Raw genomic sequence first — 17847 nt, 5'->3', positions numbered from 1 at the left:
TGTTGAGGATCAGCGTGGCAGAGGTGTTGTTACCTATCTTCACCACCTGGGGTCAGCCCATCAGGAAGTCCAGGACCCAGTTGCACAGGACGGGGTTCAGACCCAAAGTTTAGTGATGAGCTTGGAGGGCACTATGGTGTTGAAGGCTGAGCTGTAGCCGATGGCATAGGTATTCCTCTTGTCCAGATGGAATAGGACAGTGTGATTGCTTCGTCCATGGATTTGTTGGGGCGGTATGCAAATTGTAGTGGGTCTGGGCCGCCAGCCTTGCGAGGGTTATTGCGTTTAAATGTCTTACTCACGTTGGCCATGAAGAGCTCACAGTCCTTGTGCGTGGAGGTGGCCAGCATCAGCAGTTCTGTTTTTTCCTCGAAGTGGGCAAAGGTGTTTATGTCTGGGAGCGCGGTGTCGGTGACATCGTTGACAATCCGTGATTGTCTGGAGTCACATACGTCTCGTGTCTAAGCCATTGAATTGCAACTTCACATTAGGGGGTAGATAAGCTTTAGATTGTAGCTTCCATCAATGTAATTGTCTGCATCCTTTCCAATCCCCCATATTGTTTTGTAAATACAGTTGAAGTCGGAGGTTTACATTCACCTTTGCCAAATTCATTCGAACTCCGTTTTACACAATTCCTGACATTAAATCCTAGTAAAAATTCCCTGACTTTATTTTAAGAATGTGAAATGTCAGAATAATAGTAGAGTGAATTCTTACATCACATTTCCAGTGGGTCAGAAGTTTACATACACTCAATTAGTATTTGGTAGCATTGCCTTTAAATTGTTTAACTTGGGTCAAACGTCTGAGGTAGCTTTCCACAAGCTTCCCACAATGGGGAGTGATGGCCACTCCAATACCTTGACTTTGTTGTCCTTAAGCCATTTTGCCACAACTTTGGAAGTATGCTTGGGGTTGATGTCCATTTGGAAGACACATTTGTGACCAAGCTTTAACTTCCTGTCTTGAGATGTTGCTTCAATATAAATGGACAATTTTCTTTCCTCATGATGCCATCTATTTTGTGAAAAGCACCAGTCCCTCCTGCAGCAAAGCAGCCCCACAACTTGATGCGGCCACCCCCGTGCTTCACGTTTGGGATGGTGTTTTTTGGCTTGCAAGCCTCCCCCTTTTTCCTCCAAACATAACGATGGTCATTATGGCCAAACAGTTCTATTTTTGTTTCATCAGACCAGAGGACATTTCTCCAAAAAGTATGATATTTGTCCCCATATGCATTTGCAAACTGTAGTCTGTTTTTTTATGGCAGTTTTGGAGCAGTGGCTTTTGTACCCGTTTCCTCCAGCATCTTCACAAGGTCCTTTGCTATTGTTCTGGGATTGATATGCACTTTTCGCACCAAAGTACGTTCATCTCCAGGAGACAGAACGCGTCTCCTTCCTGAGCTGATGGCTGCGTGGTCCCATGGTGTTTATACTTGCGTACTATTGTTTGTACAGATGAACGTGGTACCTTCAGGCATTTGGAAATTGCTCCCAAGGATGAACCTGACTTGTGGAGGTCTACAATTTTTATTCTGAGGTCTTGGCGGATTTCTTTTGATTTTCCCATGATGCCAAGCAAAGAGGCACCGAGTTTGAAGGTAGGCCTTGAAATGCCTCCACAGGTACACCTCCAATCGACTCAAATTATGTCAATTAGCCTATCATAAGCTTCTAAAGCCATGACATCCTTTTCTGGAATTTTCCAAGCTCTTTAAAGGCACAGTCAACTTAGTGTATGTAAACTTCTGACCCACTGGAATTGTGATACAGTGAATTATAAGTGAAATAATCTGTCTGTAAACAATTGTTGGAAAAATGACTTGTGTCATGCACAAAGTAGATGTCCTAACCGACTTGCCAAAACTATGGTTTGTTAGCATTACGACTTCAACTGTATATACAGAGCATTGAAGACATTTCAGTTGTACAACTGACTAGGTATCCCCCTTTCGGAAAGTATTCCGACCCCTAGACTTTCCACATTTTGTTACGTTACAGCCTTATTCTAAATTTGATTAAATTGTTTATTTTCTCATCAATCTACACACAATCAACCCCATAACGACAAAGCAAAAAAACAGAACCAAATTTGTAAACATTTATAAACTAACGCGAGTGAGTGCTAGCTAGCAACCAAAACATAAAGCTAGCCAAGACCAACAACACAAAACAGACTATAAAACTACAAGTAGTGAGTGGAATTACAGACTATACTAAAAAAGTTAAATGTTTTACCTGTAATTTGAAAATGTTTTCCACACACAGCCTACTAGGACACCAGGTCTCCACAATTTCCCACTCTACACAGAATAGCCTGAAGGCACAGCACAGTGCTCTTCTCGCAGGCTCTATTTCCCTATGTGGGAGAACCATAGGTCGGGATTTTTTACCTGGTTATATGTACATTGAACAGCAGCTTTCCTTTAAAAATGAATTGACGACAAAGTTCTCTATTTTCCAATGGTAAAGAATGTTTGTTTCCCCCAACTTGTGGGTGTGGTCGAGGGGGAATTCCTTATGACATAAATACTGACTTAAGAGTATCCACGTTTTTTGATTTGGATAAGTTCTAACCGTCAATGGGAACATCCTCTATTCACTTCCTGATGAAGTCAGTCACCGAATCAGTGTATACGTCAATAGTATTTTCAGAGGCAGCCCAGAAAGCATTTCAGACCAACGTTGAACAGTCCTTACCACAGGTACTGGAGGTGTGATCTGATTTGTCGAAGGAAGGAGGGCCTTGTAGCCGTCCCGGAAGGGGGGAGTAGCAATGGTCAAGAGTGCTCGATGAGCGAGTAGCACAGGAGGTGTTGATAAAACATTGGCAGTGTATTTCTCAGATTCAGTTTATTGAAGTTCCCAGCTACAATAAATGTGGCCTCAGGATATGTGGTTTTCAGTTTGCACAATGTCCAGTGTAGTTACTTGTGAGCCGTTGCAGTGTCGGGGAGGGGGTATACAAGGCTGTGACGATAACCAAAGAAAATTCTCAGGACCTAATGCAGTCAGCATTTGATGGTGAGGTATTACAGATTGGGAGAACAAAAAGACTTGAGTTCCTGTTTGTTACCACAATCACACCATGAGTAGTTAATCATGAAACATACACCACCTTTCTTCCTGTCTTAGTGAACGACGGAGAACCCCGCTGGCTGAATGGACGGGGACAGTATATCAGGAAGGAACCATGATTCTGTAAAACACTATTTTACAGTCCCTGATATCTCTCTGGAAGGAGATCCTCACCCTGAGCTCATCTACTTTCTTGTCCAGGGACTGAACATTAGCGAGTAATATTCGGGAGTGGTGGATGGTATGCACGCCTCCTGAGTCTAAGAGCCCACTCCATGTTCCTCTACTCCGGCGATGGCAACTTGGAGCAGGCCCCCGGATTAATGGAATTGCCTCGGAGTTCAAATAAAGGATCCAATTTAGGAAACTCAAATTTCTGGTCAAAAAGCTGTTGAGTGACCGCTAAACTAATATTCAAAAGTTATTTTTGGCTGTAGGTAATAATGCAAAAAAACATTCTAAAGAAATACTGCAGTTTGCTAGGCGCTAGAAACAGGGCGACCATGTCCGTCGGAGCCATCATGATGTGTGGGTATCAGAAAGTGCTGAGCAATTAGTGCATTGAGGCCAGTTTGATTATTATTATTTTTTTTTAAATCACTGTTTGATTGCAAAAAATAAAAAAATGCATTATGAAATAATGGACATTAAAATGATTTTACTGCTTCCCTCAGCCATCGTCTGCCTTTTCCGTGACACCGACAGTGGGTGGAATACTAACACAGAATAAAACAATTCATAAGAGCCCCATGATGGTAGTGAATGCCCATTACTGCTCATCACTTATTAACCATAATTCATTCACATTTCAGTTGTATATATTACTTAGTTTTAATTTGATGATTTTAAAGAATGAAAAATAAGTCATCATCTCATCTCTGCTCAGGCAGTAAGTAGCAGCCAGCCAGCCAGCCATCTGTTATCATCTCTGTGCTCCCCATTGAACAAGTCATCCTATTTGGCTAGGCTAGCAGTAGCTAGCTGGGTGACAAATTATTTTTTACTAGTTCTTCAAAGTAGATAAGGCATACTTTCAAGACTGCTTATTACCAACTACTTTAACTAACAATCAGGTAGAGCTACCTTACAAACTGTCTCTATCCCTCTCGTCATTGTGTTGTCATTACTCTCTCATGCAGTCTCATATGGTGTGTCTGTAACAACCTCTGTCTGTGACCGGAAAGAACAGGTGCAATGGATTATGTTAATTGTAGTTCATTACCAATTTTGTGCTGAACTAGGTTGAATATTTACCTAAACTTCCAACCAGCCCAGCGTCCCACATAGTTCTTGACTTAATTTCACTCCCTCTTGAATGATCGTACGTTGAGTTCACGTAATTAAAGTGACGTCGGTCAATTAGTTGATTTAAAAACATAAATTTTGGTTAAACGCTCAGCACTAATATCCGAACTAAAACTTCAAGTGATCATGTGTGTTATTGATTAATTATACAGTACCAGTCAAAAGTTGACACCTACTTTCATTCAAGGGTTTTTATTTTTTTACAATTTTCTACATTGTAGAATTATAGTTAAGACAGCAAATCTATGAAATAACATATATGGAATCATGTAGTAACCAAAACATTGTTTGAAAAATCTCAAATATATTTTGATTTGTTTCTAAGTAGCCACCCTTTGCCTTGACAGCTTTGCACACTCTTGGCCTTCTCTCAACCAGCTTCACGGGGTGGTAGGTAGCCTAGTGGTTAGAGCGTTTCGGTTGCTAGATCGAATCCCCGAGCTGACAAGGTAAAAACCTGTTGTTCTGCCCCTGAACAAGGCAGTTAGTAATGATGAAAGTAATGATGAACTGTTGTTTCTCTATGCTTATTTGAGCTGTTCTTGCCATAAAATGGACTTGGTCTTTTACCAAATAGGGATATCTTCTGTATGTCACTCCTACCTTGTCACAACACAACTGAGTGGCTCAAACTCATTGAGGAAAGAAATTCCAAAAATTAACTTTTAACAAGGCACACCTGTTAATTGAAATGCATTCCAGGTGACTACTTCATGAAACTGGTTGAAAGAATGCCAAGAGTGTACAAAGCTGTCATCAAGGCAAAGGGTGGCAACTTTCAAGAATCTCCCATATAAAATAGATTTTGATTTGTTTAACACTTTTTTGGTTATCACTTCATGATTACATGTGTTCTCTCATAGTTTGTCTTCACTATTATTCTAAAATGTAGAAAATAGTGAAAATAAAGAAAACCCTCTGAATGAGTAGGTGTGTCCAAACTTTTGACTGGTACTGGATGTGTGTATGCATTAGTGTATCTGTTAATAAGAGTGACATTTACCTTCTTTGCATCTCCTCACGGGCAATGTCCTGTTTAAGGATGTACTCCTCTCTGAAAACCTGGGTGGCTCTGCTCAGCAGCTGGAGACACTCTGGAGGAGGAGATGAAGTGTCCTTGTCCCCTGCCCTAAACACACAGGACAACAGGACCGAGTACACACACTAAACCAAGGCTAACAGTGTTCCTTTGTGCATGTTATAGGGGGAGTTTGATCTAACCTTTATCAAGCCAGGTCATGGAGAAACAATTGTCCTTCACAAAAACGGCAACAAGGGAGGATACTACATGTAAAAATAGCACAGCATGATGCCAAAGCATGTTCCCATGGAGTCAAATTGGAATCTGTGCAAATCCAAGATCTCCTCAAGGGGTGTTTTCAATGCACTGTGGTGAGTGCGTTACCTGAGCATGAGAGGGTTGGTGGAGCTCCGGGCCAGGATGTTGCGGATGTGCTGCTCAAAGGTGTCGTCATGCAATCCACGCAGAGGAGAGCTAGCTGAGCCTACCCCCGGGTGGGAACACAGCAGGGGAGGAGAGGGAGGCCGAATGGAACTCCTAGGCACAGACAGACATCCACCATCAGCCTATGACACAGTTTCCCATCTATAGCAGTTTCAATAATTGAACTGATATAATAATGAATTTAAAAATAGGCTATATTGTAATTACTTCGCCACCATGGCCTATTTATTGCCTTACCTCCCTTATCTTACCTCATATAGACTTATTTTTTCTACTGTATTATTGACAGTATGTTTGTTTATTCCATGTGTAACTCTGTGTTGTGTGTCGAACTGCTGTGCTTTATCTTGGCCAGGTTGCAGTTATAAATGAGAACTTGTTCTCAACTAGCCTACCTGGTTAAATAAAGGTGAAAAAAAATTAAAAAATAAGTGTAATTGACCAAAACACTTGAGTCCATACTGAACCGTACAGGAGAGGCAGTAGTAGACACTCATAGGTGCTGGTAATGCAGATCATGGTGGCACCCAAAGACAGGTCTGACACAATCAAGAAGCCCCGTACTGGAGCTGACAAGCTGGAGAGTGAAAGAGAGGAGATAACTGTTCAATACAAGTCAACAACCTATACTGCCAAGCTGACAATCAATGACAACAGTCATCAGCTGGTTCTTCTGACTTAGGGGTGCCAAGTAGAATCTCAATACTTTTTTATTGATGTCATTAATATCTGATGCCTTGATAATTGTGCTACCTGCTACTTAGAGGCCTGGTACAGAGAATGTGCTCTACGATGCAGCGGTGCTCAGCAGCCAGCTCCTGGAGACTATCCTTGTCCTCATCTGTGGAGAAAGAGCATTATGGCAAAGCAGGCAAATTAATGCACTAACCACCTCTGATTTATATGATAAACAACACAATTGAATTGACACCCCCATCTGGACATGAAGAACTCACCTGACTGGAGGAACTTGTGTAGTTTGTTGAACCAAGTGAGGCCTACACTGTGCACTCCTGCCTCATGTGTACAGTGGTATCTGTGCTGGCACAAGGGGTCTGAAATTGGGCATAAAGCAAGTTTCAATGAAACAAGACACACCACAGAAAGACAACCACATTGAAAGTACATTAGACAAACATAATGATGGGGTGTGGACCTTTGAGACTTGGTGGGAAGTATCAATGGATCCAATTTTAGCATTGAACTATATCAGCAAATCAGCATGACCCACTCACCTCTGTGCAGTCTGATTGGGCAAGTGAAGTCGGACTCCACAGGCTCTTCCTCCTCCCCGGCAGGCAGTTTGAGGGTGAGCTCCAGCTCCACACACTCAAACACGTAGAGAGAGGGCACTGCCTCCGAGCCCCGCAACCACCGCTCCACTGCCTGTCAATCACACACACAGAGAAGAAAAGTCCTCAGTGTACACTCCTGAGGTGTATTCAGTGAGGTGAAATTGTCAGAATGTTGCAGATATATACAGTGGGGCAAAAAAGTATTTAGTCAGCCACCAATTGTGCAAGTTCTCCCACTTAAAAAGATGAGAGGCCTGTAATTTTCATCATAGGTACACTTCAACTATGACAGACAAAATGAGAAAAAAAAATCCTGAAAATCACATTGTAGGATTTTTAAAGAATTTATTTGCAAATTATGGTGGAAAATAAGTATTTGGTCAATAACAAAAGTTTCTCAATACTTTGTTATATACCCTTTGTTGGCAATGACAAAGGTCAAACGTTTTCTGTAAGTCTTCACAAGGTTTTCACACACTGTTGCTGGTATTTTGGCCCATTCCTCCATGCAGATCTCCTCTAGAGCAGTGATGTTTTGGGGCTGTTGCTGGGCAACACGGACTTTCAACTCCCTCCAAAGATTCTCTATGGGGTTGAGATCTCGAGACTGGCTAGGCCACTCCAGGACCTTGAAATGCTTCTTACGAAGCCACTCCTTCGTTGCCCGGGCAGTGTGTTTGGGATCATTGTCATGCTGAAAGACCCAGCCACGTTTCATCTTCAATGCCCTTGCTGATGGAAGGAGGTTTTCACTCAAAATCTCACGATACATGGCCCCATTCATTCTTTCCTTTACACGGATCAGTCGTCCTGGTCCCTTTGCAGAAAAAGTCCCAAAGCATGATGTTTCCACCCCCATGCTTCACAGTAGGTATGGTGTTCTTTGGATGCAACTCAGCATTCTTTGTCCTCCAAACACGACGAGTCGAGTTTTTACCAAAAAGTTATATTTTGGTTTCATCTGACCAAATGACATTCTCCCAATCTTCTTCTGGATCATCCAAATGCTCTCTAGCAAACTTCAGACGGGCCTGGACATGTACTGGCTTAAGCAGGGGGACACGTCTGGCACTGCAGGATTTGAGTCCCTGGCGACGTAGTGTGTTACTGATGGTAGGCTTTGTTACTTTGATCCCAGCTCTCTGCAGGTCATTCACTAGGTTCCCCCGTGTGGTTCTGGGATTATTGCTCACCGTTCTCTCACAGGGTGAGATCTTGCGTGGAGCCCCAGATCGAGGGAGGTTATCAGTGGTCTTGTATGTCTTCCATTTCCTAATAATTGCTCCCACAGTTGATTTCTTCAAACCAAGCTGCTTACCTATTGCAGATTCAGTCTTCCCAGCCTGGTGCAGGTCTACAATTTTGTTTCTGGTGTCCTTTGACAGCTCTTTGGTCTTGGCCATAGTGGAGTTTGGAGTGTGACTGTTTGAGGTTGTGGACAGGTGTCTTTTATACTGATAACAAGTTCAAACAGGTGCCATTAATACAGGTAACGAGTGGAGGACAGAGGAGCCTCTTAAAGAAGAAGTTACAGGTCTGTGAGAGTCAGAAATCTTGCTTGTTTGTAGGTGACCAAATACTTATTTTCCACCATAATTTGCAAATAAATTCATTAAAAATCCTACAATGTGATTTTCTGGAATTTTCTCTCTCATTTTGTCTGTCATAGTTGAAGTGAAACTATGATGAAAATTACAGGCCTCTCTCATCTTGTTAAGTGGGAGAACTTGCACAATTGGTGGTTGACTAAATACTTTTTTGCCCCACTGTATGTAACGAATACAGCCAACAGGTTCCCTGTTCTAACAGATAGACAATCATAACCATTCTACACAGAACATGTATATCTGAATATTCTGTAACGTTGCACTCTAGTACAGTACTTACTCCAGTCTCCTCCTCCTCTTCTGCTTCCAGCACCACACAATGGTACAGTGTGCCTGTTTCCGTGGCGATGACCAGGATATTGGGAACGCAGGGCAGGCAGAGCACGGCACAGGCGTCATAACCATAGTTATCCTCTGCCGCGGGGTACATGGGTAAGGGCCCAATGGGCTTACTGAGGCTTCCCAAACTGAAAAACAGAAGAATACGGTCTCGGGATGAGATTCAAATAAGATTCTTACTAATGGATGATATTTTATAAAAATCTCCTCAAACAGTAGCATAATATATTTATAAAGGTCCACTGAATAAGCTTAACTGAAATTCAGTCAGACCAAACCAGAGAAAACAAAATGCTAAGCTGACCTACAGTACCAGTCAAAATTTGACACATCTACTCATTCAAGGGTTTTTCTTTATTTTGACAATTTTCTACATTGTAGAATAATAGTGAAGACAAAAACTATGAAATAACACATGGAATCATGAAGTAACCAAAAGCGTTGAACAAATCAAAATATATTTTATATATTGGAGATCCTTCAAAGTAGCCACCCTTTGCCTTGAAGGCAGCTTTGCACGCTCTTGGCATTCTCTCAACCAGCTTCATGAAGTAGTCACCTGGAATGCATTTCAATTAACTGTTGTGCCTTGTTAAAAAAGTTCACTTGTGGAATTTCTTTCTTTACTGCGTTTGAGCCAATAATTTGTGTTGTGAGAAGGTAGGGGTGGTATACAGATAGCCCTATTTGGTAAATATTATGGCAAGAACAGCTCAAATAAGCAAAGAGAAACGACAATCCATTATTACTTTAAGACATAAAGGTCAGTCAATGTGGAACATTTCAATAACTTCGAAGGTTTCATCAAGTGCAGTCGCAAAAAACATCAAGCGCTATGATGAAACTAGCTCTCATGAGGACCGTCACAGGAAAGGAGACCCAGAGTTACCTCTGCTGCAGAGGACAAGTTCATGAGAGTTAACTGCACCTAAGATTTCAGCCCAAGTAAATGCTTCACAGAGTTCAAGTAACAGACATCTCAACATCAACTGAGGAGATTGCGTGAATCAGGCCTTCATGGTCAAATTGCTGAAAAGAAAGCACTACTAAAGGACACCAGTAAGAAGAGACTTGCTTGGGCCAAAGAACACGAGCAATGGACTTTAGACCGGTGGAAATCTGTCCTTTGGTCTGATGAGTCCAAATTTAAGATTTCTGGTTCCAACCGCCAAGTCTTTGTGAGACGCAGAGTAGGTGAACGGATGATCTCTGCATGTGTGGTTCCCACCGTGAAACATGGAGGTGTGATGGTGCTTTGCTGGTGACACGGTCGGTGATATATTTTGAATTCAAGCCACACAGCATTCTGCAGCGATACGCCATCCCATCTGGTTTGCGCTTAGTGGGACTATCATTTGTTTTTCAACAGGACAATGACCCCAAAACACACTTCCAGGCTGTTTAAGGGAGAGTGATGGCGTGCTGTATCAGATGACCTGGCCTCCACAATCACCCGACCTCAACCCAATTGAGATGGTTTGGGATGAGTTGGACTGTAGAGTGAAGGAAAAGCAGCCAACAACTGCTCAGCATACGTGGGAACTCCAAGACTGTTGGAAAAGCATTCCTCATGAAGCTGGTTGAGAGAATGCCAAGTGTGCAAAGCTGTCAAGGCTAATTTGAAGAATCTAATATTTATATTTTATTTATTTGTTTAACACTTTTTTGGTTACTACATGATTCCATATGTTTTATTTTGTGGTTTTGATGTCTCCCTATTATTCTACAATGTAGAAGAAGAAAAAACACGAATGAGTGGTACTGTACATCAAATATGCATGTAAGCAAACCCAAGATCACACTTTCAAGTTCGGAACTCAGGAAACATCCAGTTTTCAGGCTTTGTCTCTTTTCTCTGCTTTTCCCCTTTCCTACCGCTGAGGGTGCTAAGCCACTTACCTGTGTGCGAGGCTGGTGTAACTCAGATAGGTCTCTCCGTTCTCGTAGAGGATGTAGAGGGGGTACACCAGCACATTCTCCTTGGACCGCTGGCCTGTGAGCTGTTGAGGTGCGCCGGCCACTGGCCCAAAGTCAAAAGCCACAGCGATCTCGCCCAGAGAGGCTGCATAGGAGCGCCTAAGGAGGGGTGAGAGACAGATCTTATTAGTAAACTACATAGCAGGGTGTTGGTCAATTCCATTTTGATTAGATCAATACAAAGGGTGAAATAACTCACCCACGAGTGTGTACACTGCTGTCCTCCTCTGACTGGGAAACTGATAGCGCTCTAGCTGGAGTCTGAGGCTCATTCAACCCATAGAACCTATACACACCAAAACCATGTCAATGCAGTGCAATAGTATGGTCAATACAGTATAAAACTATAAAAAAGAAAGGAGGACCAAGGCACTCTACATATAATTAATTAAAATGCCTTTATTTGTATGCCATGTTCAATGGAACCAACAGACGCGTTTCAGCTGCATGGCCTTCGTCAGGGAGTACAAAAATACAATATAAGAGTTAATTAATAGTATAAAACTACTAAGACACATACATCATCTGCAGGAGACGGTGATGCAGATAACTAGGGGCCCTATAGCTAACAAACCCATTGATTGATGAGACATACAAAATAAATTCTTAAAGAGAACACCATCACAATAAATTGACATTGTGCTTTGTAAATGGTCCAGAGAGCATGTTTACCTGATGGTGTTGTCAGAGGTCAGTAGCACTAGGTGGGGCTCCTCCGTCTCACTGGGGAACCAGGCGGCCTGCCGCAGGGTCACTGAGGCTGAGCTGGTGAAGAAACGCTCAGCCACAGGAATAGTCCTGGTAGAGGGGAAAACAACCGAATCTTTAGTTAATCTACTCCATGGATTAGAGTCAACACAGGATTTGGAGTGGTGTAAAGAATGTTTATTTCATATGGACTGAAATGAGTTGTTCCTATAACTCAAGACAACGAGTGTGGGATGGGGATCCTTTCTTACAGTAGGCTATATGGGTGAGTTAGTTCCAGCCCACGGCACACTTCTGTTATACAGAAAAATAAACTATGATACAGGTGCTTCCTAACTAGTAGGGACCCTGCTGAGTGCTGACAGTGCTCTATATATCCCTAAAGGGACCAGCATAACATGAAAAAAACGCTTTGATGGGTCAGATAGTTATTTATGATAGAAGAGGTATTGGGCTAACATTTCATACTCACTTGCAGTTAACTTCACTCCGTCCTCCTTCAAACTCAGACCTTTTGCCCCACCGCTGTGGTAATTCTAGAACGGTGACACCCCGTTGTCCAATGAGTGCGACATGGTACTGTGTCGGGCTCAGCAACACCTGGCATACTTCAAACCGTGGTGGATTGATGCACATCAGAGTCTGAGGAAAGAAATGAAAGTCAACTGACGTTAGTCTTCAACTTCACAGGGTTGGGTGATATTACAATAGCATTGTCTATTGACAGCCATCGACGATGGTGACGACGTCTTGATGTGTCAGATAATGGTTCAGCCTATTTGAACTAAAATAGCAGCGCACAGCAGGGCAGCACACAAGTGCCATTCCGAGTAATTTGCCTATTCCTGTTTCAATAAATATGTTATATGGTCTACAGAACGCAAGAGAGGAATGCAGGCCAGACAGAGCGGAGAACTCCACCAAAGCAGAACAAGACGTCCAGGCAAAAATATTGTTTCTCTCTGTCAGATGCATAGTCATTAGGCTATACCATAAACCTTATATATTTGTTTTCCATTAAAAACATACATGAAATGAGTTGCAAAATGAATAGGAAATAGTCAAGACGTTGACAAGGTTATAAATAATGATTTTTAATTGAAATAGTGTCCTTCAAACTTTGCTTTCGTCAAATAATCCTCCATTTGCAGCAATTATAGCCTTGCAGACCTTCGGCATTCTAGTTGTCAATTGTTGAGGTAATCTGAAAAGATTTCACCCCATGCTTCCTGAAGCACCTCCCACAAGTTGGACTGGCTTGATGGGCACCTCTTACGTACCATACAGTCAAGCTGCTCCCACAACAGCTCAATAGGGTTGAGATCCAGTGACTGTGCTGGCCACTCCATTATAGACAGAATACCTGCTGACTGCTTCTCCCCTAAATAGTTACTGCATAGTTTGGAGCTGTGCTTTGGGTCATTGTCCTCTTGTAGGAAGAAATTAACTCCAATTAAGCGCCGTCCACAGGGTATGGCATGGCGTTGCAAAACGGAGTGATAGCCTTCCTTCAAGATCCCTTTTACCCTGTACAAATCTCCCACTTTAACACCACCAAAGCACCCCTAGACCATCACATTGCCTCCACCATGCTTGACAGATGGCGTCAAGCACTCTTCCAGCATATTTTCATTTTTTCTCTCACAAATGTTCTTGATCCGAACACCTCAAACACTTTTTATCTAATCTTCCTCTGTCCAGTGTCTGTTCTTATTCCCATCTTAATCTTTTCTTTTTATTGGCCAGTCTGAGATATGGCTTTTGGTGAAGTCACCTCTTCACTGTTGCCGTTGAGACTGGTGTTTTGAGGGTACTATTTAATGAAGCTGCCAGTTGAGGACTTGTGAGGCTAGACATTCTAATGTACTTGTCCTCTTGCTCAGTTGTGCACCAGGGCCTCCCACTCCTCTTTCTATTCTGCTTAGCGCTGTTCTGTGAAGGGAGTAGTACACAGCAATGTACGAGATCTTCAGTCTCTTGGCAATTTCTCGCATGGACTAGCCTTCATTTCTCAGAACAAGAATAGACTAACGAGTTTCAGAAGGAAGTCCTTGTTTCTGGTCATTTTGAGCCTGTAATCGAACCCACAAATGCTGATGCTCCAGATACTCAACTGGTCTAAGGCCAGTTTTTTATTGCTTCTTTAATTAGTACAACAGTTCAGCCGTTTCCAGCTACAATAGTCATTTACAACATTAACAATGTCTACACTGTATTTCTGATCAACTTGATGATATTTTAAATGGACAATTTCTTTTGCTTTTCTTTCAAAAACAAGGACATTTCTAAGTGACCCCAAACTTTTGAACAGCAGTGTGTATGTATGTATTATAACAGACACTCCTTAACTATCTTGTGTCTAGCTGTTTATAAAAATTAAAAAACATCAAATCAAATTTTATTGGTCACATACACATGGCTAGCAGATGTTAATGCGAGTGTAGAGAAATGCTTGTGCTTTTAGTTCCGACCATGCAGTAACATCTAACAAATAATCTAACAATTTCACAACAACTACCTTTCACACACAAGTGTAAAGGCCAGCAGCATACCACCCTGCATACCACTGCTGGCTTGCTTCTGAAGCTAAGCAGGGTTGGTCCTGGTCAGTCCCTATATGGGAGACCAGGTGCTGCTGGAAGTGGTGTTGGAGGGCCAGTAGGAGGCACTCTTTCCTCTGGTCTAAACAAAGATCCCAATGCCCCAGGGCAGTGATTGGGGACACTGCTCTGTGTAGGGTGCCGTCTTTCGGATGGGACGTTAAACGGGTGTCCTGACTCTCTGAGGTCATTAAAGATCCCATGGCACTTATCGTAAGAGTAGGGGTGTTAACCCCGGTGTCCTGGCTAAATTCCCAATCTGGCCCTCAACCATCACGGTCACCTAATAATCCCCAGTTTACAATTGTCTCATTCATCCCCCTCCTCTCCCCTGTAACTATTCCCCAGGTCGTTGCTGCAAATGAGAACGTGTTCTCAGTCAACTTACCTGGTAAAATAACGGTAAAATAAAAATAAAAAAAATAAAAAAAGGAATGAATATGTACATATAATATATGGATGAGCGATGGCCAAACAGCATAGGCAAGATGCAGTAGATGGTATAGAGTACAGTATATACATATGAGATGAGTAATGTAGGGTATGTAAACATTATATAAAGTGGCATTGTTATAAGTGACTAGTGATACATTTTTTACATCCAATTTTTAATTATTAAAGTGGCTAGAGATTTCAGTCAGTATGTTGGCAGCAGCCACTCAATGTTGGTGATGGCTGTTTAACAGTCTGATGGCCTTGAGATAGAAGCTGTTTTTCAGTCTCTCGGTCCCAGCTTTGATGCACCTGTACTGACCTCGCCTTCTGGATGATTGCGGGGTGAACAGGCAGTGGCTCGGGTGGTTGTTGATGATCTTTTTGGCCTTCGTGTGACATCGGGTGGTGTAGGTGTCCTGGAGGGCAGGTAGTTTGCCCCCGGTGATGCGTTGTGCATACCTCACTACCCTCTGGAGAACCTTACGGTTGTGGATGGAGCAGTTGCCGTACCAGGCGGTGATACAGCCCGAAAGGATGCTCTCGTTTGTGCATCTGTAAAAGTTTGTGAGTGTTTTTGATGACAAGACAAATTGAAGAGGCGCTGTTACGCCTTCTTCACAACGCTGTCTGTGTGGGTGGACCATTCCAGTTTGTCCGTGATGTGTACGCCGAGGAACTTAAAACTTTCCACCTTCTCCACTACTGTCCCGTCGATGTGGATAGGGGAGTGCTCCCTCTGCTGTGTCCTGAAGTCCACGATCATCTCCTTTGTTTTGTTGATGTTGAGTGTGAGGTTATTTTCTGACACCACACACCGAGGGCCCTCACCTCCTCCCTGTAGTCAGTCTCATCGTTGTTGGTAATCAAGCCTACCACTGTAGTGTCGTCTGCAAACTTGATGATTGAGTTGGAGGCGTGCATGGCCACACAGTCATGGGTGAATAGGGAGTACAGGAGAGGGCTGAGAACGCACCCTTGTGGGGCCCCAGTGTTGAGGATCAGCGGGGTGGAGATGTTGTTTCCTACCCTCACCACCTGGGGGCGTCCCGTCAGAAAGTCCAGGACCCAGTTGCACAGGGCGGGGTCGAGACCCAGGGTCTCGAGCTTAATGACGAGTTTGGAGGGTACTATGGTGTTAAATGCTGAGCTGTAGTTGATGAACAGCATTCTTACATAGGTATTCCTCTTGTCCAGATGGGTTAGGGCAGTGTGATTGCGTTGTCTGTGGACCTATTGGGGCGGTAAGCAAATTGAAGTGGGGCTAGGGTGTCAGATAGGGTGGAGATGATATGATCCTTAACTAATCTCTCAAAGCACTTCATGATGACGGAAGTGAGTGCTATGGGCGATAGTCGTTTAGCTCAGTTACCTTAGCTTTCCACCACAATGGTGGCCCTCTTGAAGCGTGTGGGAACAGCAGACTGGGATAGGGATTGATTGAATACGTCCGTAAACACACCAGCCAGCTGGTCTGCGCATGCTCTGAGGACGCGGCTAGTGATGCCGTCTGGGCCGGCAGCCTTGCGAGGGTTAACACGTTTAAATGTTTTACTCACGTTGGCTGCGGTGAAGGAGAGCCCGCAGGTTTTGGTAGCAGGCCGTGTCGGTGGCAGAGTACTGTCCTCAAAGCGAGCAAAGTTGTTTAGTTTGTCTGGGAGCAAGACAAGTCCGCGACGGGGCTGGTTTTCTTTTTGTAGTCCATGATTGACTGTAGACCCTGCCACATACCGCTCGTGTCTGAGCCGTTGAATTGCGACTCTACTTTGTCTCTATACTGACGCTTAGCTTGTTTCATTGCCTTGCGGAGGGAATAGCTATACTGTTTGTATTCGGTCATGTTTCCATATGACTGAAGGCCACGCATCATCATTTTATGCATCTCTTTCTCCAAATCAAACAATGTAATGGAGTTCTCAAAAAGTTATTAGAATAGCCTAAAAACGTAAGGTAGCCAGAGGACTAATAATGAGAGAACCAACAATATCAATAGCCTGTAGAAAAATATAATTATCCTATTAAGAAAGAAATTATCCATGTATGCCTGGAAAATCCATCCATGCTAGGTTGAAAACCAAATGGCCAATAATCTATCCTCCTACTAGGCCTATCATAAAAGCTTTAAGACAAGTTAAAGTTATGAACAGTAGCCTATTTCCCAAATATTCTAGCCTGCGAGGGTGTTGTCCAAAAGTTGTAGCTTTCAAAAATAAAAATAACAAGAATGAATGTCTATAGCCTATGCATAGGCCAACGTTTCCCAAACTCGGTCCTCAGGAACCCAATGGGTGCATAAACTAACCTGTAACGCCCAGTACTGGAAACATAGCTATTGCGCCTGGCGTAATTTACAATTTGTAGCTAACAATAGTGGAATATATTCCATAATGTTTACACCTGTCCAATCCTCCCATATCTCTACAAGCGACTAGGGGGACAGTACAGGGGTTATTATGGGTTGTTCTGGATGAGGTCAATGTGAAATACAATTGCATGTTGCGCCAAGAATGAATCGGAGTGGCAGCTGGCTGAAATTACATCGCAGATACTATTTTAGTTCATATAATACGTTAAAAATATGAACAGCCAGCTTTTAAAATCGTTATCCATCGAGAATAACGTGCTCACCTGATATTTCACACTCTCAATGCTGTCCTCCGAATTCAGCTGCCTCAGGTTGGTCGTGTAAAAAACACTGTCTGCGTCGTTCCACACGAATATGTCACCATTGAGGCAAAATGTCAGATTCTTTGCAGTTTTCCTGCAATTCGCTTTAGGTTCCAAATCAAGTTTCTCTCGTAATTTAAAAAATATATAATGACTTGGTAGCTCGCTTCTCCATCGCTCGCCAGCAAACGCCGCCATTTTCCCGTCGTCTGAAAATGACGTTGTCAGAAACGTACCAATGAACACGAACTTCAGAATACATACAACTCGATCAGCCAATCAGATCCAGGGGCAAACTAAAGGCGTACAAATAGTTTTTAAATCCACTGAAACGAAAGTTGCCTCAAACGTTGATACATAACATACCGG

General features: G+C 42.9%; 1 protein-coding gene across 1 annotated transcript in view; it reads right to left on the bottom strand.

Moving 5' to 3' along the window:
* Window positions 1–17707, bottom strand: part of LOC139531565 (nucleoporin 88-like) — a 27760-nt gene extending 10053 nt beyond the window's left edge. The window contains exons 1-12 of the mRNA XM_071328130.1: window positions 17440–17707; window positions 12252–12421; window positions 11744–11869; window positions 11271–11357; window positions 10994–11170; window positions 9036–9222; window positions 7089–7239; window positions 6810–6908; window positions 6607–6694; window positions 6326–6430; window positions 5794–5946; window positions 5392–5517 (exon numbers count right to left, since the gene is read on the bottom strand). Of these exons, the coding sequence (XP_071184231.1) occupies window positions 5392–5517; window positions 5794–5946; window positions 6326–6430; window positions 6607–6694; window positions 6810–6908; window positions 7089–7239; window positions 9036–9222; window positions 10994–11170; window positions 11271–11357; window positions 11744–11869; window positions 12252–12421; window positions 17440–17676 (1706 nt within the window). The 5' untranslated portion in view covers window positions 17677–17707. The remainder of the gene's footprint in view (window positions 1–5391; window positions 5518–5793; window positions 5947–6325; window positions 6431–6606; window positions 6695–6809; window positions 6909–7088; window positions 7240–9035; window positions 9223–10993; window positions 11171–11270; window positions 11358–11743; window positions 11870–12251; window positions 12422–17439) is intronic.
* Window positions 17708–17847: the final 140 nt, after the last annotated feature.

This window comes from Salvelinus alpinus, chromosome 1, assembly GCF_045679555.1.
Source record: "Salvelinus alpinus chromosome 1, SLU_Salpinus.1, whole genome shotgun sequence".
Lineage (NCBI taxonomy): Eukaryota > Metazoa > Chordata > Actinopteri > Salmoniformes > Salmonidae > Salvelinus > Salvelinus alpinus.
This window is presented reverse-complemented; position numbering and strand designations above follow the sequence as displayed.